Source organism: Equus quagga, chromosome 11 (assembly GCF_021613505.1).
Source record: "Equus quagga isolate Etosha38 chromosome 11, UCLA_HA_Equagga_1.0, whole genome shotgun sequence".
Taxonomy (NCBI): Eukaryota; Metazoa; Chordata; class Mammalia; order Perissodactyla; family Equidae; genus Equus; species Equus quagga.
The window spans coordinates 86,246,388-86,270,613 of record NC_060277.1 but is presented as its reverse complement, the minus strand read 5'-3'; the positions used below and the strand labels follow the sequence as shown (position 1 = coordinate 86,270,613).

At 43.9% G+C, this 24,226-nt stretch overlaps 1 protein-coding gene across 2 annotated transcripts; it reads left to right on the top strand.

Annotated features, from left to right (window-relative positions):
- Positions 1 to 1,560: 1,560 nt before the first annotated feature.
- LOC124247669 (phosphatidylcholine transfer protein-like) lies at positions 1,561 to 23,986 on the top strand. Of its 2 annotated transcripts, XM_046677184.1 has the most exons (6): positions 1,568 to 1,736; positions 14,552 to 14,669; positions 17,152 to 17,231; positions 20,228 to 20,399; positions 21,319 to 21,386; positions 22,735 to 23,986. In XM_046677184.1, the coding sequence occupies exons 1-6, from the start codon at positions 1,596 to 1,598 to the stop codon at positions 22,798 to 22,800; spliced, it is 645 nt and encodes a 214-aa protein (XP_046533140.1). In that variant the 5' UTR covers positions 1,568 to 1,595; the 3' UTR covers positions 22,801 to 23,986. The 2 variants fall into 2 exon arrangements, with proteins under 2 accessions (XP_046533139.1, XP_046533140.1); XM_046677183.1 differs by lacking the exon at positions 22,735 to 23,986 and having other exon boundaries at positions 1,561 to 1,736; positions 21,319 to 21,602.
- Positions 23,987 to 24,226: the final 240 nt, after the last annotated feature.

Below are 24,226 nucleotides of genomic sequence, written 5' to 3'. Positions count from 1 at the left end.
AAAGTAAACATGGGTGTAAATCTCAACATACCCAAATATATGTATTTACCTTCTGAATTTAGTAGGTAAACACTTTTAAACACATGTAATAAATACAATTTAAATTTCCCGCTTCATATCTTATATCTTGCATAACGCCATTTATACTCTTATCTTCATTAATCTATTGCCATATAGTGATAAAGGTGCAGCTTCATCAAAGCACACTTTCATAATGGGATTCCTTGAAGATATTGGAAAATACTTCATAACTAATGGTATTTGATGAAATTGCTTTTTTAAGCAATTGAATTTTAGTTTAAATATAATATAGTTGTTATAAAGAAGAGAGAACTTAAAGAGCATTATAAAAACATTAGGAAAGTATGTCTCTGATCTCTTGTGCATTTAGTCCAGGGAAAAACCACCTCGCTCCTCCCGTCCTCACAAAACAAGACCGAACCAGCATTCGATTGGATAAAGACGTAACTTCTCTATGCTGCCATGTCTGATCTTATTTCTCTTCTTGGAAATTGGCAGAAACATAGAGTTTGCCACCAACTTCAGGGCTTTCTTTCAAGTACAGAAGGAGAAACATTTCAACATAGTGATGTAAAACAAGTGGAAATTTTTAGTGAACATTTACTTTGATAGGCATTGCGCAAACATGTTCCATGTTCATTTTAGGTAGTCACCTCCTCCATTCTAACTGGTGGCACAATTCTTAACCATTTTACAGATCAGGAAACAGGGGTTTCTAGAGTTTATTGGCATCCATGTGCTGATACATTGTTTTGAAGTTTACACTACCTACATTATTCAAAGCCAAGTACAGTCTGCTGGTAGGAAATACAGTAATACCCAAGGGGCCTGAGGGAACAAAAAGATGCTTGACTTGCGCAAAGATCTAAATTATACAAGCTGCAGAAATCCTGGGTGGAAACCGTGATATCTTTTAGATCACGTTTCACCCTCCAGGGTGGCAAATTACCTTGTAGATCCATTATGGGTCAGTTTCCTTAACCATGTTTGTGCCAAGGACCCCCTTGGCCTTCTGGTGCCTTCCATGGACCTCCTTCGCAGAATAATGTTTATAATGCATGAAGAACGAATAGAAATTATATTGAAATATGCCCCTGAGGATTTCAAGCATTTCTGTCCATCTCACCTCCCAGGTCTACCAAAGCACTCAGAGACCTTCCTTACTTTCTTCAGAGAAGGGAGAAAAGACACCCAGTACGCGGGTCGGGAGGAGCAGGAGATGGGCAATTGAGGTGTTTCTGAGAACACATTAGCGTCTTCCTATTCCCTTCTGTCTAAAAGCCTCCCCATTTCTCTAGCCGCACCATCTTCTCCCAGATGGAGTCCAATTTTTCACTAGTTTTATTTCTTTTCCATCCACCCTCCGTCTTGCTCAGCCCCGCCCACTTTTCTAGACCCGCCCCTCCCTGGCTCCGCCTCCCTCTAGGCTCCTCCTTCCCTATAAGTCATGCCATCTCCCCTATCACTCCTCTGTTCCCTGCCAGTCACGCTGGCCCCTCTGGCCTGGGCCAGGAACCGGTACTGAGACTGTTGGCAGCCTTGCCTGCTGGCCGAGGAGCCGGGGCTGCAGAAGGATGGCCAGGGCGGCCGGCGGGTTCCGGGAGGAACAGTTCTGGGAGGCCTGCGCCGAGCTCAAGCAGCCCAAGCTCGCCGGCGCCAACTGGGAGCTGCTGATAGAGGCATTGGGCATTTGTGTCTACCGGCTGTGGGACCAGGTAGCGGCCTGCCCACTGGAGGAGCGCCAGCCTCCAGCTGGGAGTGTCAGGCCTGGGGCGGGGCTTCTGGAGCTGGGAGGAGTGAGCACAGGGGCGATGCCTCCCGCTGACTTAGCCCTGGACAGATTGTGGGGGTGGGAGGTCATCAGAATTCAGCCAGTGGTTTCTCAGAAGTTAATGATGTAGTTAAAAAGTGGGTCTGCTGATTCTTCTCCCCAGGCACTTGCCTGTGGGAGACCTGGATCCCCCTCCCGGGTGGGTGCCAATGGTGTGTGAGTGAGTGCGGGGGGAGTATCCTCGGGTGTGAATATAGGTGGGAAAGAGGCTGGACTTCTCAGAGACTGGATGAACAGGGTGGCTAGTGTGTGTGGGCAGGCGTGTTGCGAGAGGGACTTGCTATCATCTCTAGTCATCTTAGTGACTGGCTGCTTTGGGCTGCTGCCCCTTCATTGTAAGCTGCGCTTGATAACTTTAGTCCGAAGCTTTAGGGAGAAAGCAGAGGAGGAATGGAGTTGGTTATTAAGCAAGACCCGGGGTGTTCTTGGAGGCCTTTGGAACCGGGTAGCCATCTAGGTGGAAGGGTTGCATTGCCCCTGAGCCCTGTCATCAGTTGCTCTGTGTGGTAGTAGTTGTATGGCAAATAGGTTAAAAGTGACCTTTAGGCGAGGTAAGTGCAGTTGAGGTTTCCTGGCAGAGGACCAGAGTATTACAGGGTTAGAGCAGGGAGGAGCTCTGAATGTCCAGGGCCATTGGGTATCACAAGATGAACAAGAGGCTCACGGTGTGGAGCAGGCAGAATTAATTTCCTGGTGTAATTGCAACAGTTACCTTGGTGCAAAAATGCACTTGTTTTCAGACAAAATCCTTTTATCTTCTCTCTGACCATTTCATTTTCCTTATCTGCTGCCTCCAGGCACTTGCCCAGACCTCATAGCTAATAACTAGACATGAACCAGTCTACTACATTGATAAACTCAATACTGAATATACAGCTTGGTTCAGGGCAGAACTACATGCTTTTTCTGGAGGCTCAGCAAAACTAGTCCAGAGTTGCCATGTGGTATTGTGGAAGAGCATGGGTTTTGGAGGCAACTAGTCTTGGGTTAAAATCTCAGCTCAGCACTGCTATCATTCATTTATTCCTTTAGGAAATATTGATCAAGTGCCTCCCATGTGTTAATGCCCTCGCAGGCAATGGGATGAACAGGGAACAGAGGATGGAGCTGCTGCCTCAGTGAGTGAGCTTCTTGAAGAAGGAACCATATTCACTGATGAGAATAAACCCATAGTGTACAAGAAAATTCCAGGTGAAAAAAAGAAAGTAAAGTGCAATAAAGGGACAGAGATGGTGTGGCAGGGGTAGCCAGGGGCGATATGGTGTCTTTTAGATCAGGGAGTTTGGAAAGCCCCTCCATGGAGGTCACATGTGAGTGGAGATAGAAGTGAGAAGAGGTTGAGTCATGCGGGTATCTGGAGGAGAAATGCACCAGAGAGTGTTTCTCAAAGCTCAAGGACGTGAGCATCACCAAGCCCTACCCGAAGTCTCAGATTTAAGTGGTCTGTGGTGGAGATTAGATAGTCTTTTTTTTTTCCTTTTTTCTTTGAGGAAGATTAGCCCCGAACTAACATCTGCTGCCAATCCTCCTCTTTTTGTTGAGGAAGACTGGCCCTGAGCTAACATCCGTGCCCATCTTCCTCTACTTTATATGTGGGATGGCATGGCTTGAAAAGCGGTGCCATATCCACACCCGGGATCAAAACCGGGAACCCCTGACCGCCGAAGCCGAACATGTGAACTTAATCGCTGTGCCACCAGGTCGTCCCCTGGATAGTCCTTTTGAAAAGCTCTTTCTTTATATAGAAGTTGACTGTTCTGTTCTCTACATTTGTGTATGTTTGAAGTGCTTCAACACAAAATGAGTTTTGTTGTTTGTTTGGCCTTGTAAGTCATTTATTTAGTTGTTTCAAAAAGTTTATTTGCTTATTTTATTGAGGTCATATTGGCTTATAACATTGTGTAATTTCAGGTGTACATTGATGTTTATCTGTTTCTCTACAGACTGTGTCATGCTCACCACCAATAGTCTAATTTTCATCCATTGCAGTATACATATGCCCAGTTACCTGTTTTGCCCAACCCTCGACCCCTTCCCTTCTGATAACCACTAATTTGTTCTCTTTGTCCATGTGTTTATCTTCCACATATGAGTGATTTCATAGGGTGTTTGTCTTTCTCTGTCTGGCTTTTTTTACTCAGCATAATACCCTCAAGATCCATTCATGTTGTTGCAAATGGCACAATTTTGTCTTTTTTATGGCTGAATAGTATCCCGTTGTATATCTGTCTACGTATCTATCTATCTATCTATCTATCTATCTATCTATCTATCTATCTATCCCACATCTTCTTTATCCAATCATCAGTCAATGGGCACTTGCGTTGCTTCCACATCTTGGTTATTGTGAATAATGCTGTGATGAACATAGGAATGCATAAATCTCTTTCAGTTATTGATTTCATGTTCTTTGGATAAATACCCAGTAGTGAGATAGGTGGATCATTTGGTATTTCTATTTTTAATTTTTTGAGAAATCTCCATACTGTTTTCCATAGTGGCAGCACCAGTTTGCATGCCCACTAGTGGTTTACGGGAGTTCCCTTTTCTCCACATCTTCTGCAACATTTGGTACTTTTTGTCTTGTTAATTATGGACATTCTGATAGGCGTGAGGTGATATCTCATTGTAGGTTTGATTTGCATTTCCCTAATAATTAGTGATGTTGAACATCTTTTCATGCGCCTGATGCCCATCTGTATATCTTCTTTGGAAAAATGTCTGTTCATATCCTCTAGCCATTTTTTGGTCTGTTGTTTGTTTTTTTGATGTTGTTGAGTTATATGAGTTCTTTATATGTTTTGGAAATTAACCCCTTGTCCGATAAATGATTTGTGAATATTTTCTCCCAGTTGGTAGGTTCTCCTTTCATTTTGTTCATGATTTCCTTTGCCTTGCAGATATAATCCCTGATGTAATCCCATTTGTTTATTTTTTCTTTTGTTTCCCTTGCCCAAGTAGACATGGCATTCGAAAAGATCCTGCTAAGACCGCTGTCAAAGAGTGTACTGCCTATAATTTCTTCTAGGAGTTTTAGGGTTTCAGGTCTTACATTCAAGTCTTTAATCCATTTTGAGTTAATTTTTGTGTAAGGTGTAAGGTAATGGCCTACTTTCATTCCATGGCACATGCCTGTCCAGTTTTCCCAACACCATTTCTTGAAGAGACTTTCCTTTCTTCATTGTATGTTGACTCCTTTGTCGAAGATTAGCTGTCCATAGTTGTGTGGTTTTATTTGTGGGCTTTCAGTTCTGTTCCGTTGATCTGTGTGTCTATACTTCTGCCAGTACCATGCTGTTTTGATTACGGTAGCTTTGTAGTATATTTTGAAGTCAGGGATTGTGATGCCTCCGGCTGTGTTCTTTTTTCTCAGGAATGCTTTGGCTATTCAGAGTCTTCTGTTGTTCCATATAAATTTTAGGATTCTTTGTGCTAGAAAACTTCTGTGAAAACTGTCATGGGGATTCTGATTGAGGTTGCATTGAATCTGTCGATTGCTTTAGGCAATATGGACATTTTAACTATATTTATTCTTCCAATCCGTGAGCATGGAATATCTTTCCATTTCTTTGTGTTTTCTTGTATTTCTTTCAATAATGTCTTATAGTTTTTGATGTATAGGTTTTCACCACCTTGGTTAAATTTATTCCTAGATATTTTACTCTTGTTGTTGAGAATATGTTGTTGTTGTAAATGGGACTGTATTCTTGACTTCTTTTTCTACTGGTTCATTATTAGTTCATAGAAATACAACTGATTTTTGTATGTTGATTTTGTACCTTGCAACTTTGCTGTAGTTGTTGATTATTTTTAATAGTTTCCTGGTGGATTCTTTAGGGTTTTCTACATATGGAATCATGTCATCTGCAAACAGTGAGAATTTTACTTCTTCGTTTCCAGTTTGGATCCCTTTTATTTCTTATTCTTGCCTAAATGTTTTGGTAAAACTTCCAGTACTACATTGAATAAGAGTGGCGAGAGTGGGAACAAGAGTTGTCTGCTTTCTGTCCTCAGAGGAATGGCTTTCAGTTTTCACCATTGAATATGACATGGCTGTGGGTTTGTCATATATGGCCTTTATTATGTCGAGGTACTTTCCTTCTATCCACGTTTTATCGAGAGGTTTTTTTTTTTATTATTATAAATGGAGGTTGGATCTTGTCAAATGCTTTCTCTGCATCTACTGAGATGATCATGTGGTTTTTATTCCTCATTTTGTTAATGTGGTGTATCACATTGATTGATTTGTGGATGTTGAACCTTCCCTGCATCCCTGGTATGAATCCCACTTCATCATGGTGTATGATCCTTTTAATGTATTGCTGTATTTTATTTGCCAATATTTTTGCATCTCTGTTCATCAGCGATATTGGCCTGTAATTTTCCTTCTTTGGGTTGTCCTTCTCTGGTTTTGGTATTAGGGTAATTTTGGCCTCATAGAATGAGTTAGGAAGCATGCTGTCTTCTTCAACTTTTGGTAGAATTTGAGAAGGATATGTATTAACTCTTCTTTGAATGATTGGTTGAATTCTCTAGAGAAGCCATCTGGTCCTGGAATTTGGTCTTTTTGGGGGCTTTTGATTGCTATTTCTCTCTCTTTACTTGTGATAGGTCTATTCACATTCTCTATTATTAGTTCTTGATTCAGTTTTGGGAGGTCGTATGAGTCTAAGAATCTATCTATTTCTTCGAGGTTATCCAATTTGTTGGCATATAATTTTTCATAGTATTCTCTTGTAATCATTTGTGTTTCTGTGAATCTATTGTAATTTCTTCTCTTCCATTTTTAAATTTATTTATTTGAATTTTCTCTCTTTTTTTCTTAGTGAGGTTGGCTAAAGGTTTGTTAATTTTATTTATCTTCTAAAAGAACCAGATCTTAGTCTCATTGATCCTTTCTATTTTTTTGTCTCTATTTTATTTATTTCTGCTCTAATTTTTATTATGTCCCTCCTTCTGCTGATTTTGGTCTTTGTTTGTTCTTTTTCTAGTCCTGTTAGTAGTTTAAAATTAAGTTTAAGATGATAGCATTGTGGTTGGAAAAGATGCTTGACATGATTTCAGTCTTCTTAGATTTATTGAGGCTTGCCTTGTTTCCCAACATATGGTCTATCTTTGAGAATGTTCCATGTACACGTGAGAAGAATGTGCATTCTGCTCTTGTGGGATGGAAGGTTCTATGTATATCTATTAAGTCCATCTGGTCTACTGTTTCATTTAAGGTCACCATTTCCTTGTTGACATTCTGTCTGGATGATCTATCCACTGATGTAAGTGGGGTGTTGGGGTCCCCTACTATTTTTGTGTTGCTATTAATTTCTCCCTTTAGGTCTGTTAATAGTTGTTTTATATACTTTGGTACTCCTGTGTTGGGCACATATATATTAATAAGTGTTATGTTGTCTTCATGGATTGTCCTTTTTTATCATGTTACACTGCCCCTCTTTGTCTCTCATTATATTTTTTTATCTTGAAATCTGCTTTGTCTGATATAAGTAAGGCAACACCTACTTTCTTTTGCTTGCCATTTCCTTGGAGTATCATTTCCCTCCCTTCACTCTGAGCCTATGTTTGTCTTTAGAACTGAGATGTGTTCCTCGAGGCAGCATATTATTGGGTCTTGTTTTTTAATCTATCCAGCCATCTGTGTCTTCCAATTGGTGAATTCAATCCATTTACATTTAGAATGATTATTAATATATGAGGGCTTATTACTGCCATTTTATCTCTTGTTTTCCAGTTGTTCTATATTTCCATTGTTTCTTTTCCCTTGTATTTCAGACTCCCATTTCAGCTTAAGCTGCTCTGCAGCTCGAACTGCTCTGCATTAGCAAGCGCTGGCATCACCCACACAGCAGGTCTTGCTCACACAGGAAGGGCTGCTGTGCTTGGTGGCCAGGTTGTGGCTGGGCTGCTGCTCTTGGCAAATGGGTTGTGATCATGAGAGTAGGGCACAAGCAGGGCGCCTTTGTGAGGGCCAGGCCACTGAATTCAGTGGACAGGTCTAGCCAGGCTGCTATGGTAGGTGAGTTGGGGCTCCTTCACAGGGGCTGGGCCACTGCCCTTGGCACATGGGGTGCTTTTGTGCAAGCTGAGCCACTGCCACTTGGTGGGGAGCATTCGCGTGGGTAGGGCTGTCGCAGTAGATGGGTGCACTCATGGGCAATGCTACCACTCGGAAAGCATTCTTGAGTAGGCTGGGCTGCCCCTGCCTCCACTCACAGTTGCGCCAGCTGCTATGTGAGGATCTATGACCTGGCTTGCTGACACTGGGGAGGGAGGAGATTCCCCTTCCCAGGAGATTCAAATGAACAAGCTGGCTTTTAAAACACTGCAGTAGAGGAAACACTCAGTGCTAAGTCACTGAACCAGGCTGAGCCTGCCTTGTTTTCCAGGAAAAAACAGAGGCCATAGGACTGGGGTGAAACTGAGGTTGGAGAATGGCCAGGGTCTGGACCTCACTTTCTACCTGCGTGATGTTGATTGGTTACTTTTTCATTTTGTAATCTCAGCTTGCTCATTTGCAAAATAGGGACAATACTTACGTTTCAGGATTGACGTCTCAGCAATCCTTGAATGAAATGACATGTGGCAGAGTGGTTCTCAAACTCGAGCATGCAGCAGACTCGCCTGCAGGACCTGTTAAAATTCAGAATCCAGACTCCACTCACAGTTTCTGAGTCACTGGTGTGGGGCATGAGAGCTTGCCTTATATATTTTTTCTTCTTTTTTTTTGCATTTTAGTCCTAACCAGTTGCAAAGTGATGCTGAAGATACTGGTCCAGGGACTATACTTTGAGAACCACTGATGTATGGGGAGCATCTAGCATGGTGCTCAGGGGGTTCTGAGATTGAGAGGCAAGAGGGTGCCCTAGAGAGGAGAAGCAATGGAAACTGAAAGGAATGAGTGTGAAAAAAAGAATATCTGAAGACAAAAGCAATGCCCATTTTAAGACTCCCTCTCCCTGATTTTTAAATTAGTGGCCACTTGGGAGTGAATGCAGTGCTGAGAAGTTCCCCAATAGAGAAAGGTCACGGGTGACTTATAAGAGCTTTCCCAGTGATCTGCAGTCAGGTCTCTCCTGAGCTTTGGGCTGTGTTACCATGCCAGTAGTGACCATGACATGTCAGTAGGCAGTGTGAAACCAGCATGAAGAAGTTCACATATGTTAGAGCCTCAGTTCTCCCTCTCCTTGCTTATCTCAGGATGAGCATGTGGTATGAGGCAGTATGAGAATGCTGGGCCCAAGATTTAGGTTTGGGAGAATGGTTGAGAGGGGTGTGTAGGACATCCCACTTTTGTCTTTAGGTATAAACAAAGCTTCATGCTCTCACCCTGTTTTTCATCACATCCCTGCATGGAGATTACAGAAGGTAGCTATTCATAAAGCAAAACTCTGCTTTTCTTTGGGCCTTCCTTGGGAACCTTTTGAGAGAAGAGGTGACTTGTTGGGAAGGGTTTGGACATTCTGGATCCTTGGACATGATACCATACCAATACCTGGGTGAGCCAGGGCTGAATCTGTGGCAATTTCCTGTGGAGGATGGTTCTTGCCTAGTCTTCCAACCTGCTGTTGACGCCAGAGTCACCACCTATGGGTGGAAGGAGAATTCTAGCAGACTCTCCAATGGGAATAGTTTGTAACTCCTCAAGCTCACCATTCCCTGACCTTGAAAAACTTAGAGATACACAATACTACCTTAACTTGCCATTTAATTTAGGATAGACACCTTTCCGTAACTATCTTTGGGTTCTCTGAATGTACCCTAGTGAAAGGAACACTCCAAAACATTTGCTCATGTTTTCATTCAAGTGGTCTTTCAGGACCTGTTGTTTGCCTTGCATTATGCTAAGCCCTGGGGATACCTGATGAATAAGACAAAGTTCGTACTTTCAAGAAGCTTTAAGGCAATGAAACAGGCACTTTTTATGTTATGTAAATCTGAGTTTCTGACCTGTATGACTTTTTTCTCCTTGAAAATCTTCTTTTAACATTTCTTCTGGAGTAAGTCTGCTGCTGCTGAATTCTTTCAGTTTTTATTTGTCTGAAAAATTTTTTATTTCTCCTTCACTTTTGATGGACAGTTTTATTGGATATAGAATTCTAGGTCAGTGGTTGTTTTCTTTCAATATATTATGCGTTTTACTCCACTTCCATTTTGCATGAATTGTTTCTGACGAGATGTCTGCTGTAATTCTCATCCTTGTTCCTCTGTAAGTAAAGTGGTCCCCTCTTCCCCTACATTTTCTTTCAAGATTTTCTCTTTTTCTTTGTTTTTCCAAGTTTGAGTGTGATATGTTTAAAATGTTTTGGTATTCATCCTGTATGGTGTGCTCAAGGTTGGCAGGTTTGATTTGAAGAGTGGTCTGAGCTTAAATGGTAAACCCCCATGTGATTCAAATTAATGTGTAATTATATTGGTGGCTTATGACACAAAGATCCTTCTCTTCTATGTGTCATGGCAATATGACTCTATAATAATTCAGGTTTCCTGGGTTGTATGTTTTGGAAGTAGTGGTTGCAATGGTCTCAAGCAGGGTTCATCATACTCTTTCCATAAAAGGCCAAACTGTAAATATGTTAGGCTTTGCAGGCCAAGAGGCAAAATGGAGGATATTATGTAGGTACTTATCTAACCGTTTAAAAATGTAAAGACTCTTCTTAGCTTATGGACTGTTCAAAAATAGCTGGCATGACTGATTTGGCAAGCCCTGGTCTAAAATATACTTTTGTTGCTTAATTGCTTTGTCATTTTAGGATTTATGAGCCTAAGACCCTAGCTGAGACTCAGTTTCCTCATCTCTAAACCAGAGATAATTCCTCTTCTGCCAAATTGGTACAGGGATCCAATGAGAGGATACGTTTTGAAGCACCTGGCAAATTAAATGGTGTTTGGTTGTGAGCTGTAGCTGGGTATAGATATCCCATATACCCATCACAGGCCTGGTTTATATCTGTTGTCCAGGTTAAAATTTTCCCAACACCTCTTTCCCTCTCAGAAGTGTGCCAGTTGGAATGATAAGTTATATGGTCACTCTAGCTAGAGCCATATGCACTCCAGACAGTTTACGACTTGTCTAACGAGATGTTTGGAGAGGTCAGTGGCAATTTGGAGGCAGTACCCTAGACTGTGCACTCGACTGTCAGATCACTGGCTTCAAGTCTAGGTTCTGCCATCATTAGTTGTGTGACTTGGGGTGAGTTTCATAACCTCTTTTCTTATTTTAACAGTTTTATTGAGGTATCATTTATACACCATAAAATACACTGATTTTAAGTGTAGAATTCAATGATTTTTAGTAAATTTATGGAGGTATGCAACCTTCTCCACAATCTAATTTTAGGACATTTGTGTTACCCCCAAAAGACACCTCTTGCCTGTTCACAGTCACTCCCTGTTCTCAGACAACAACTGATCTGCTTCCTGTCTCTGTAGATCCGCCTTTTCGAGATATTTCTCAGAACGTCTTCACACCTCAGTTTCCTTGTCTGAAGAACGGGTTTACTGATGGTCCAGACCTCGTATTATCATTGTTTGGATTAGGTGGAATAACACATGTACAGTATTAGCCCAGTGCCTGGTATTCATTAAGCACTCAATAAGTATTAGCTATCCTCATTATTTTACCTAGCCGTCTGCAATCCTAAGGGATCAGACCTACCGTGTTTTCATAGAGAGATCCAAAATAGTAAAGCAGATTTAGTCAATGTCGCTCTTCACCTTCTTGATACATACTTCCCAGTGGCAGTGCAGCTTGGACTCCTGCCGTTAGAAGTGACTCTCTTTGGTGAAAAATGCTCACTTTTCAGACAATCTGAGTCTGTTACTTGCCCCAGATAGGCTGTAGTTGGACAGCTTCCACAGTTGTAGATTACGGAGGCTACTGTCCCCTGAGGAATGGAAATGAACTCTTCAGTGAGAGGCAAAGAAAATTCAACACACACTCAAGGGTGCCTTTACAGGATTAGAGAAATGGGATTCATCAAGGCTGTCTTGTGGTTGGTGACGTAAATGCAGAAAAACACCATACATCGAAGAGAATGAGGATGCCTTCCTCCAGTCAGGTGGGGTGGGTAGGAGGAATGGGGGTCCTGCCAGGGATTACTCCTCTGTGGGAACTACAAATGTTGAATGCAAACATTATCACATTTTGACATTTCTCATACGTAAACATGTTAACTCTTGCAGAATTTATTCTCCTTAGGACAAATAAGTGCACTATTGGCAGTAAAGTTTCTCAAAATCTTTTAACCCCATGAATGCAATTGCAAAGAAAGTGCACAATTTTTAAACTACATTTGAATCACTATTGCTAAAAAATATAACAGCTTGATGTTTAGACAAGTCAACTGGAATAATAGACCTTCTCTGTTTCCCTGGATCACAGGACTCAAGTAACAGTGTCAGGAAGTGTGACTAGTATCAATTAGGAATGCTTTTAGCTGCAATAACAGAAAACTGGACTGACAGTGACTTAAACAACCAGGGATTTATTTCTCTCACCTAACAAGTAGTTCCGAGATCAACAGTTGCTGGCATTGGTTTTGCTGCTCGATGATGCCAGTGAAACTCTTTGAGTATTTTTTTTTTCTGCCTTCCCATGTTTGTTACCTCTTCATCACAAAGTAGCTGCTGCAACTCCAAACATCCATGTTCAAAACTGGAAGGAGGTGTTATATGGCTCCCTCTACCTGCATAGGAGACCAGGAAAGTTACTAACCGTGCACATTGCATAGGGCTTCTCTTAGCAAGAAAGAATGGAACATGTGCTATACCAAATCTTCTGTTTCTTCTGGTAATTGTATTCTACACAACATACAGACTGACTCTCTACAATTAAACAATACTTTTACTATCTGAAGTGTACGAAATGAAATGTCCTATAAATGGACTATTATCAGTTTTTATGATTTATCAATTTGTCATTTGATGGTTGGACACCCTTAGCATAAAGTCACATACTTGTACAGCTGGAAAAATCCTTATGAATTCAATTTCAACTTTACCTTCCATTGCTTTCCAGGTACTTTCACATACATCTGAAATTCCTAACCTGGGATATATTTATCCTTGGGTTATGCCACCTGAGCCAGGAGACCTTGAAGTCTGAGAATCTCTAGAAAGATTCACCGTGTTTACTCCTTGACTTCACATAAGTCCCTGGCATGGTGTTTAAGAAGATGGCTCGATTCATGTTCGATTAGCCAATTACATTGCATTAGCACATGGAAGAATGAGTCCATCTAAAAGCTTCATTTTTGTTTGTTTGCCTTTGCATTGAAACTAATCTAAGAGCCATTGGTTTCATCCTAACAGTGAAGGTCAGGAATAGTTATTTACCAGTGAACAGAGAGTGAGATGTGTAGTGTGGCCAACTCTAGCCCAGAGCCCTTACAGACAAGGATGTGGCTTAACGTGAAAACCAGGGAATTCTCGTGTTGTATTTTGGAATCTAGAAATGGTCTTCTTATGCATAAAAGGGACTCATATGATTTGAAGCTGGTGTTCTTTCCCCCTTCCCATTCCTTTATACATGAGTCCTTTACATAAAAAGAAGCAATTATGAAAAATTCTGTCTTGGAATTGACACAACAATGTGTTGGGTTTCATTATGCCCTGTGGATAACTAAAATAGTTATCTGTCCTCTGAATGCTAGCTGCCTATATGGCACCCCTACTTCAGTGTTCAGTAAGCATCTCAAACTCAACTTGCTCAAAGTAGAACTCTTGATTACTCCACACCCCACAAATCTCCTCTCCCCAAGTTTTCTCTGTCTTAGAAAATAGAGCTCCCATCTACCTGGTTGTTAAGCAAAGGTTTTAACTGTTATCCTCATTCCTTTGCTTTCTCTTTCCCCACAGCCTATCTGTCAGCTCTTCCTGTTGGCTTTACTTCCAAAGTATGTCCCTAAATCACTGACTTCTCTCCATCACTATTGTTACCTCCCTTCTTGAGTCACCATCATGTCTTATCTGGACTGGTCTTCTAAACCATCTCCTTGCTCCATTATGATCTATTTTTGACAAAACAGCAAGAGTCATCTTTTTAAAGTCATTCTTCTGTTTAAAGCCATCCCCTGTTTAAAGTCATGTATTAGTTTTCCATAGCAGTTAGGACAAAATCTTTACCCCTTACCCTGGTTTGCAAAGCCCTTTGGGGCCTGGCCTCCCCTACCTCTCTGACCTCAGCTCCTACCACACTCCCTCATCCACAGTCTCCAGACCCCTGACTTTCTATTCTTTGAGCATTCTAATCCACCAACCTGAGGGCCTTCCCCCTCCAGGAAGGGGCTTTGCTCATCTTCCCATGGCTGGCTCCTTGTAATATTTAGAACAACATATTCTGATAAATGCTATCCCTCATAGAGGCCTTTCCTGACCACCTGATTATGTAGGATGCCACCCCTCTGCCCCCTGCCCCAAAGCAGGCAGCATTTATGACACAACCCTTCTTATATCCTATTCAGCTTACCTGGATAGTGTTTATAGATATCACCACAACCAATGCCTACAGCCAAATATAAGACCCAGGAGAGCTGGGGACTCATCTGTTTTTTCACCATTGTGTCACCAAGACCACAGAGGAGGCTCTCAATAAATGGTGTTGCATGAGCAGCTGTTTTTCATATGCGTGTAATCCAGCTGTCTGTCAACTTGGGAATTAATAGGTTGTTTTTGCCTATTCTATTTTTACAGGAGACTGGACTCTATACGTATAAAGTCTTTGGAACTCTGAAGGATTGCCCACCGGCTCTGCTCATAGATGTCTATATGGACCTAGACTACAGAAAACAGTGGGACCAAAATGTTGAAGGTAAGTGACACCTACTATTTTTAAAAACTCAATTAGAACGTAGAATCTATTGTTATTTATTTCAGCCAGTAGAAAGCGACAGGTTTAATCTTTACTATATTATGTTTCCCTTTTCATTTTGGCAGGAAAGTCTTAAGAGCTGGGCTGACATGTGCCTTTGCTCCTCCTAGGACTTGCTCCTTGCATGCTCTTAGAGCTACTCTCCAGTTTGCTCTGAGGGCTAATTTGTTCTCACTGTAAGTTTGTTATCATCCCATACACCTCGCTCCTCGTGGAAGGCTTCTTGGAGGAGGTGGTGTCCAAGCTTTGTTTTATAAAAGTTTATAAAACATAATAGTTTAAACTACTCAATTATTTTAAAACATAAACGTTTATAAGAAAAGTTTATAAAGCAAATAAACAACAGGAATACATGTATGCGAGGAGGCGAGAGGGTGTGGGGATGAGTTGTGTAAAGGCGTTCGAGGCCCAGGGAACAGCATGAGTAAGGTGAGGAAGGCACGAAACAGCATGATATGTTCAAACACTGTGAGCAGGTTGTTGTTGCTGGTTTGTTGGGTAGCAGACTCTGGAGCTGGGGTGGGAGGAGTGTCCAGATCCCAGGGCCCAGCCTGGCCACCAGGCTACAGTTAGATTTCACCCTCTAAGTGATGGAGTGTTATGAAAGGCATAAAATAGGGAATCCTTCTGCCACTTAGAGCTGGAGTGGCCTCTGCCCTCTCCATCACAGTGGAATAGAACTATGGAGCCAGCCCAGGGGAACGTGAACTGGAGACCCTGGCTATAGTCAGGACTCTTGGTTGCAAGTAGCAAAAAGCTAACAAATGCCAGTGTAAGAAGAGAAAAAAGAATTTATTTGTTCATGACATTGAAAACTCCATGGGGCCAGAAGATCCAAGCTTATATTCTAATCATAAAGGAACAGGAACGAGACTTCCACTTTCGTATTAGTGACAGCCACAGTCCCAGGTTTGGCTCTCAGCGCCTCAGCATCATGTGCTCATTACCTGTGGACGTTTGTCACCGTTTTGGGTTGCTTAGTGTTTTCAAATACCCTTCCTATCTGGGGGAATTGTGATGCTTATCCATTCAAGGGAGAAGCCAGATGTTCTCTGTTGCAGGCTCCCTAGCAGTCATGGTTCAGTCTTGTGATATAGACCTTGACAAAAAGAGGTACATGTGGCTTCAGCTTGGGAGAAAGCAACGTGAGGAAGTGGGCAACATGCAAAAATCCATTTTCCGGTCACGGTCACGGCGAAGGCATCTGACCTTGGGGGAAGCAGTGGCAGAGCCTCTGATGTTCAGTACGCAGCATCAACAGTTCACGCTGTGGTGTCTGGTCCAGTGGCAGCAGCAGTTTGACTTCTCTGGAACAATCCTGAGGTTCTAAGCTTAACTCTGGTCCTCCTAGATATTCTGTGAGCTATCTGAGAGCCTTTACTAAGCCACTTTTTGGCTTCAACTTTTTAGAGTGGCAAGCTAAGACCCTGGCCAGATGTACCCTCCCTGAGCTAATCACCATGGGCACGTCGTGCTCGTTTGCCCAGCTCTGCAATTCGGGTCGAGTCAGTCTTACTTAAACCACAAGAAGGACGGGAAGGGTGATGTCCTGAAGGAGAATTAAGATGCTGGTCCAAGAAGGGGAGAGTCAATATTAGGCATGCAAAAGCAACAGATGTCCCCTCCTTTCCTTCCTTTCAAGGGCTGTCTTCAGCCTCATGTGGCACCAATGGGCCGGCCAGCTCTTTAATCCATGGTCTGCTTCTGATGGATTTTCTTTCAAAAGCTGAATTAAGTAATACATTTCCCGCATCAGCATCTCCTCAAGGGACTCTCTTGGTTACTTTAGCAGCCTTGGCTGGGCTCCTTCTCTAAGTACTTAGAAGCTTACTGCACAGCTTGGGGTCAGAGGGTGCGCATGTCATTGAATTCCTTTGCTGTCTCCCTCCAAGAGCTGGCTGCTAACCCCTCCAAGGGTTAGCCACAGTTATGCCACTTTTTAGCTGTTTAGGAAGGACACTGCCCTCTCTGGGACCTTGATCTCCCCGCTGAACACACTAGACTGGGTGACTTGGTCCCAGGCTAGCTGTAATGTGTCAGGAAATCTAAAGTAGGAAGAAAGTGCTCAAAAGCAAAACTATTGGTACTCTACTGACATCTGGTGGCTACTCTGAATTAAAACCTGAAAATTTGTTTTTGGGTGCCTGATTTTGTTTCTTGCATTCTATCTGAAAATGTTGTTTGAGATATACGATGGACACGTTTCGTTGCGTTCTTTTATTTTTACTGTATTTTTATATTTTCTAGACTCTGCCTTCAGGCAAGAAGCTCTCAGTAGTAATGAATCTGTCTGACTGTTCTAGAATTTTGTGCCTCACGAGTTAGTGGTTTTTTATACCCTACGGCGTCATCATATCTAGGCTTCTTTTTAACTGAAGCCAAAGAGGCTTCCAGATACATTAACTTCTTTTATTCTCCTTAGAACTCTATGAGAGACGATGCAACGGACAGACCGTGGTGTACTGGCAAGTGAGATTCCCTGCTCTCATGTCCAACAGAGATGTATCCTTTCCCAAGTTCACCGCTACTCGCCTTTCTAAGTGTTTCTATGCCCTTGGCCCATCGCCCAATGGTGGCATGTCCAGCAGGCATGGCAACATTGTCTTTGATTCTGCAGAAGCATCTGCTGAAGCTGTTGCATCTTGTGTGGCTTTCAGAGATCTCAGAGCCTGCTTTTTGGGCCTGACAACGTGGAACATCCTGCAATTGTGGTCATTGGAGGGCAGCTCCTACTTTCCCGAGAAGTTTTCTAGGGCTTGAAATTGCTGGGCCACAGAATTGGGGACCTGGAAAGAACTTTTTATAAGGAATGTTTAATATGCTCCTTCAAGCTATAGAGGAGAAAGAGGGAGACCCAGAGAGGTAAAGTGACAGAAGCGTTCATACAGGTGGTTAGTGACTGACAGGGGAACTCAGGCCCCCACATTTCCAGCTGCCCCATCTCACTTCCTGTTTTATTGACCCCACAGTGGTCCCTCCTTGACTCTTGGCTCTGGATTCTGGGTGTATGTTTCTTCCCCTCAGTTTCCTCATTTATGAGACAAAGCAGTTGAATGGGATGTGGGGAGTTTTTGCTGGCGCTCCAAGGTTCCAGGAAGCCTGCTCAGGACCAGCCTGGGAGGGTGGGATGGGAATTTGCTGGGTGGGCAGATGGGGGTAGGGTGACTGATAGGCAAGTTTTCGACTCCTTTAGCGTCCTCGTCAATGGCAGCAGCTAAGTATTTTACATCCTGAATGGAACAAAGGATCTGTGGACTTAAAGAAAGTTCGGAAACCACTGAAGTAAATGATGGTGGGGATCTTTCCTAGCTCTAACATTCCACAAGTCTCTGTGTTCCTCCGTAATCTTTCTCTAGAAAGAGAGGGAGCATGTGGGTGTGTTTTCTGTGTATGGTTTTTGTGTTTTTGTGTCTAAATATATGTGTGTACCCTGGCCCCAACTAGATTATAAACTCCATAAGAGTTTATTTCTTGGCATAGTTCTCACATGCTACTAGATAGTTTGTATACACATGCTATATATTTCAACAAATCATGTATTACTTAATCCCTTGGATTTTCTCTAATCCTGCCAACAACTGTGTAAGTTAGGCATCATCATCCCCATTTCACAGTTAAGGAAACTGAGGCAAAGAGATGTCCAGAACTTTGCTCAGGTTCATACAGCTAGTGGGTGACAGAAGCAGATGCAGGACTCAGGTCCGGCTGTCCCAGAGATGGTGATCTTGACCGGGGCACAATCCACTGCTCTGACCTCACAGTGACACTGCTGGGTAGGTATTCCCAAGAGTGGACACCTGGGGCTCCTTGAAGTCCTATTTTATTGGCTCTCCAATGGCATGCAATCCCATAATGAGTTTCTTGGTCTTTGTATAGGCACATATGTCTCTCCAATAAGAGTTGTTAAATTTTTTATAACAGAGAATGGTGCCGTGGAAAAAAATATTAGTTTTGGAGCAAAAGATCCCAGGTTGAGTGTGAATACATTCCCTGGTTTGCTGTGTGACCTTGGAAAAGGCCCTTCATTTCTCTGGGCCTCAGGGAACTGGTGGTTCCCCAGTCACAGGCTTTATGACACACTGGACCTTCCAACCCACAAAGACCACTGACAAATTTTAATTGAGTTAAACTTTCCTCAATGGAGCATCAGGTGATGACTGTCGCATGAGCTGAGCAAGTTGTGGGAGAGAGTGGCACAATATTTGCTGCAAGGAAAAAGTAAAAGGCTTGGGAGAGAGGAAAGCCAGGGCCAAAGCAACATCGTTTCTTCCCTAAGACATTTAAGAACTTCACTCATCAGTATGTAGAGAGCAGGGCCAATGGCCGTCCTGCAGGGTGCCTGAGGGAGGGTGGGACAACTGTGGGTGCCGTAGAGACGCTGAGGTGAGATGGGGTTGTGGTTGTGGCTGTTATAGTGGGTGTAATTGCCTTAGAGTGATTTTTTTTTATTGATTTGGGCTTTTCATTCTCTGTAGTGTGAAACCTAAAATTCTACCATTTGAGAGTATAATGAACACTTTAAAGAGTTGAGCCCTGTCCAGTTATGAAAGGCTGGCTAGGTTTTGGAGCCAGATCGGGGTTCAAATTCAGGTTCCATCACTTCAGCTGGGCTGTGGGATCTCTGGTGAGTCCCTTTACCTCTCTGAGCCTCAATTTTGTCATCTGGAAAATGGAGATACTTACATCAGACTCAGCAGGGACCTTCTCAGGATCAAGATTGATGCTATCTTAAAGCACATGATGCTTATGACATAGAAAGGGCTCGGTGAGTGGCAACTCTTACTGTTTCTTAGAATTTAATGATCTTCCTTGAATCGTGCCATAGACATAGTGGTTGTTCTGTGTTCGTTGAGATGAAATGGCTTTGTGATTCTTGGTGAACCAGTGTTAACCCAGAGAGGACTTCTGCCTCTAGATATTCAGGTACTCACAGATTTCCTGTGATCACCAGGTGTGAGTAAGATTGCTCAACCATCCTCTGTGCATAGAGGTCTCTAATTAGAGCTCTGGGGGAGGGCAGGACGAGAAGAAATGACTCCATTGTTTATTAACTGCTTCTTCTGCTCCAATGTTTCCCTAATGCCCCCACAAGGCTGCCTGCTGGGCAGTGTTGCCCCCTGTTCCTACATAGGGAAACAGCCTCAGAAAGGTTGAGTAACTAAGCCAGGATCTCACAGCAGATTAGTGAGCAATCCTCTGAGATCTCATAGTGCCTTCCTGGAGACGGGAGTGGTTTTCCTGCCTAATGAAAAGCTTGAAAGCATGAGAGAATCCTGCACAGGAGGTGAAGCGTGCTCTCAGATGAGAATACCGGGTGGCATGAGGCACAATCTTGCAGTGCATTTGGGGAGACAGGGCAGGTAAGTGAAGTAACAGCGCCAGGGAGCCAGAGCCAAGTGGGAGGAACTGAGTCACCTCCCTTGTCTTCAGCCTGTGGGGCTTTCCTTCTGCCTGTCTGAAATGCTGGCGTGGATGTCATGCCTTGACCAGCGGTACAGTATGTCTACGTCCGGGAGCGGCGAGATCTGCATGTGGAAGAGCAGAAGGTCTACGTGGTCCTGGCCCAGAGCACCTCCCATTCGCAGTTTCCCGAGCGGTCCGGTGTGGTCCGGGTGAAGCAGTACAAGCAGAGACTGGCGATCACAAGTGATGGCAGGAAGGGGAGCAAAGGTAAAGACGGGACCATGTGGGTGGAGGGTCAGGGTCAGGGTCACGCAGGTGACAGCCGTGCTGATTGCGAGGCATGTACAGTGTACGCAGCTTGCCCCCTGAGGTCAGAGAATGGGTGTGGGTGCAAAACAGACGGGCTCCACAGCTGGGGAGAGACTCAATTCACCCCCAGACACTGGGCTACAGAGCGAGGTGGGTGTCTAACTCTGACTCAGTGCATTCTGTACTGACTCTTTGTTGTCCAGGTGCAATCAGCGCATCCAAGTAAACCAGAGGTTTGGAAATTCATGTCAGGCTGGTCCTGTGGCTCATACGCCAGGCCTGGGGGTGGGCAAAAGGGCCGGCAGGACTTTCTGTGTGGCTGCAGCTCCCAATTGGCAGAAACCCAGACGCTCAGGCCCTGCCTGCCTTGAGTTCCAGTACAGGGAGAAAAGCTGTGGGCAGACAGCGGCCTGCAGCCAGCTGCTCCGCTGGAATGAATGTGGCCTTGCGTCTGAGGCGACATCTGAACCGTAGTTCTGAGGCTCGTAGATCTAGCACCTTGGACATGTCACTTGGCTTTTCTGAGGCTCCACTTTATCAGTAGTAAACTGGGATTATAATTGGAATTTTACCAATTCTTTAGGATTGTTAGGATAAGTAGTAAGAGAAAAAGTGAAATGAGAGACTGTCTCCCAGTGTCTAGCACTTGCCAGGTGTTTAATAAATCGCAGCAAGATGTGCCTGTGGCTGTGTTTTCAAAAATGTTTATATAGAAATATCCCATAGGACGAGGCAGGGGAGAGGACTCACCTGAATCATGTGTTCCCTCCGTCCTTACTTTCTGGGCCTGAATATGAAGGAGGAATGTTCGCGGGGCTCATTGCTGTGTCCTTCTCTTTTTTCTTCCTTCTGAATTCTCCTTTCTTTTCCCCTCTAGTTTTCATGTATTACTTCGATAACCCGGGTGGCCTGATTCCAACCTGGCTCATTAACTGGGCTGCCAAGGTGAGATCCCCAGAGGTGGGAGGGGACGTGCGTATGACAAATGTTGACTCAGCCCGTGGGGCTGTCAGGCTGAAGAGACTCGCTGTCTCAGGCCTAATGAGGCTCTTTTATGAGGTGGCTTGGTTGAGTGACTACGGTTAGGACTGGGGTTGCCAACTCCCAGGACAGAGGCTGGGACAAAAGACAAAGAATCATTAGCTGGAATGCCAGCCCCTGCCTGCTGGTGCCCAGAGACCCCGCCAGGATCACTCAGTGGAACGTCAGGACAATAGCTTGCTCCTTGTAGGAACAACGGTACCCCTGGATCCTGTATCGGCTTTGAGGGGAGTAAGACAGGCTGACCTGGCTCAAGAGACCACCAGACGTGGCCAAGCCTGGGGCAGCCTCCAGTTTTGTTATTGTTGTTGTGTTTTTCTGGAAGGAGAGGGAACCGCCTAGATCACTAGAGACAGCCTGGGAGCCTGGCTTCATGGGGACCATTCAGCCTGCTTTGTAAGCGTCCTACTTACTGGCTGGAGGGCTCAACAGCTTCCCCAGGAGAGGAAAAGGTCCTAAACTTTGAGTCAAACAAATGTGATTTTGAATGTTGGCCCTGCCACTGACTGTGTGTAGCCTAGGGAAGCCTTCGATCTTTTCCTTTTTTAAAATGGAGGTGGAGGGGCAGGCCCTGTGGCCGAATGCTTATGGCTCCGCTTTGGTGGCCTGGGTTTGCAGGTTCGGGTCCCAGGCCCTGACATACTCTACTCATCAGCCATGCTGTGGCAGCATCCCACATATGAAGTATGGAAGATGGGTACAGATGTTAGCTTAGGGCTAATGTTCCTCAAGCAAAAAAAAAAAAAAAAAAACATATGGAGGTGGATATTACCTACCCCATGGAATAGGAGTAAATAAGACGATGTTTGGGGAGATTCTAGCTCAACGCTCAACACTAGCTAAATAATAGTATAGCCTATCTCTTGTCCCGGAGTCCTTACCATTTCCTAATTCTGTAAAGCAGGTCTTTTCTCCTGTTTCTTGGAAGAGTCAAACAACCCAGCCCTACCCCATCTCCTGTGTTTTCTTTTTCTTTTCAAGAAACAGTGTCTCAGAAATGTCTTAGCTTTTCACTAGCAAAAGCCAAAATATAAGGCAGTGTCTTGTAACCGTAGCCCCTGCCAGGTAGTCTCCCCGACGCCTTGGGTCTTAGCTTTCGCCATTATCTGTGGCAACGTTCAGCTGGAATCCGGTCAGAGGCCCTACTGTCTGTTATTCCCAGAGCCATCTCTGTTTACCTTTTGCCACATGCCCCAGAATCAAGAGTGATTGCTGTGAGGACAGAGGAGTGACGGTGTCCTTTGCTTTGCAGAATGGAGTGCCTGAGTTCTTGAACAACCTAGAGAAAGCCTGTAGGAACTACCCCAGGAGATCCTAAGGAAGAGGATTGGGAACCTCTTGCCGTGGAATGATGTCTCTGAAGTGCCACAACCCATGGATGCTTAGCATTCTTTTTGGCTTTCTGCTTGCACACTCTCCGGCACATCGTCTCTGAACGTGTTTGCCCCACGCCCGGCTCCCCCGCCTGCTTCCTTTCCCAGTGTCCCCACTCCGGGCCCACGACCTTCTTCCACTATGGAATATGGGTCAGATTAGGGAAAGCTTTGTGTGTTTACTTTTAAAAAGGAAGGTCCTCAATAAGGAACACAGTCATTCCATTGTGTCATTTTAGGGGGATGGGTGGGTGGAGGAAGGACAACAAAACACAAGAATGACTGAGCCTGGCCAGCTGGCTCCTCCAAGACTGTGATTTCTTACAGCCCAGGAGGGGCCGCTGGAAGTTGCATTCGCTTCAGTTGCCTCTCAGTGCACCCAGGCTGGAGGACACGTGCTGCTGCCCGTTTGCTTTGGGGACTTGATTTGGCCGGGCTTGAGGTGATAATGCAGTGAGTCTCTCCCTATCCTGCTCCTGGAGGCTGACTAGCTGTTTTGATACCAAACCATCTTGAAAAACATTGCAGGCCTGACAGAGCACATAATGTGATCACCATTTTTTCTCATCATCCACTTCTGGGTTTTTCTCTTTCCCATATGACACTGGGGAAGGGCTGTGCATACCCCACCAGCTCTGCCTTTGACTGGAAACTGAGGCATCAAGATGGCTCAGGCAGTTATCCAAAGCCAGGATGCTTTGAGCACAGCATTGTGATGAAGTGTCTATATGCAGTAAGATGAGTTTGCCTTCTAGAATGTTTGCAGATGGGGAAGGGACAATAGTTCACAGCCAGGGAAATATTAATTCGTGGCTTGGTTGACTGCACCTTTTTCTCAGGAATTCTACCTAAGTTGTCTACCTCTTCTACCACCAAAAGAATTCTAGTTTCCTCTGTTTTCTCCTGGATTTTGGCAGGGCAAGATATTCTGTGGCCAAAGCCACAGCCTTGATGATCTCAAGGAACAATTTTAATCACCTTGTGTGAAGGTACCCAACCTTGATTAGTGGGCACAGAAATTCAGGATGTAATGATAGAAGCAGGGGATTTGTTAATGGGATACCTCAGACTGTGTTTCTTCTCTCTGCAAAGGAAAGTGTGTTGAATAGCAAATAAATACAGAATGACTTATGCTTGTCTTGTGTGCTGCTTCCCTCCTACCTTGTTCCTTTTGTGAGAATGAATCAGGTCTCTTTGGTTTACAAGTCACATCCAACCTAACTCATGGACTTGAACATAAAAAGAATTTGGGGCTCACTTCCATGCAAGGCCAGGTATAGAGTGGCCTCAGGTAGGGGTTGATATAGGTGCTCAAACTGACGTTAGAATTCAGCTCTCTTTTTCTTCAAGTTATCTTTGTTGTTGGGCTGT

Bases quoted from the DNA above. Each gene is read 5' to 3' on its own strand.
- LOC124247669 (XM_046677183.1), top strand. From the start codon at position 1,596: ATGGCCAGGGCGGCCGGCGGGTTCCGGGAGGAACAGTTCTGGGAGGCC. The intron at 17,232-20,227 runs GTATCCTTTCCC...CCAGCGGTACAG, and splicing joins CTCTCATGTCCAACAGAGAT to TATGTCTACGTCCGGGAGCG. The intron at 20,400-21,318 runs GTAAAGACGGGA...TTTCCCCTCTAG, and splicing joins TGGCAGGAAGGGGAGCAAAG to TTTTCATGTATTACTTCGAT.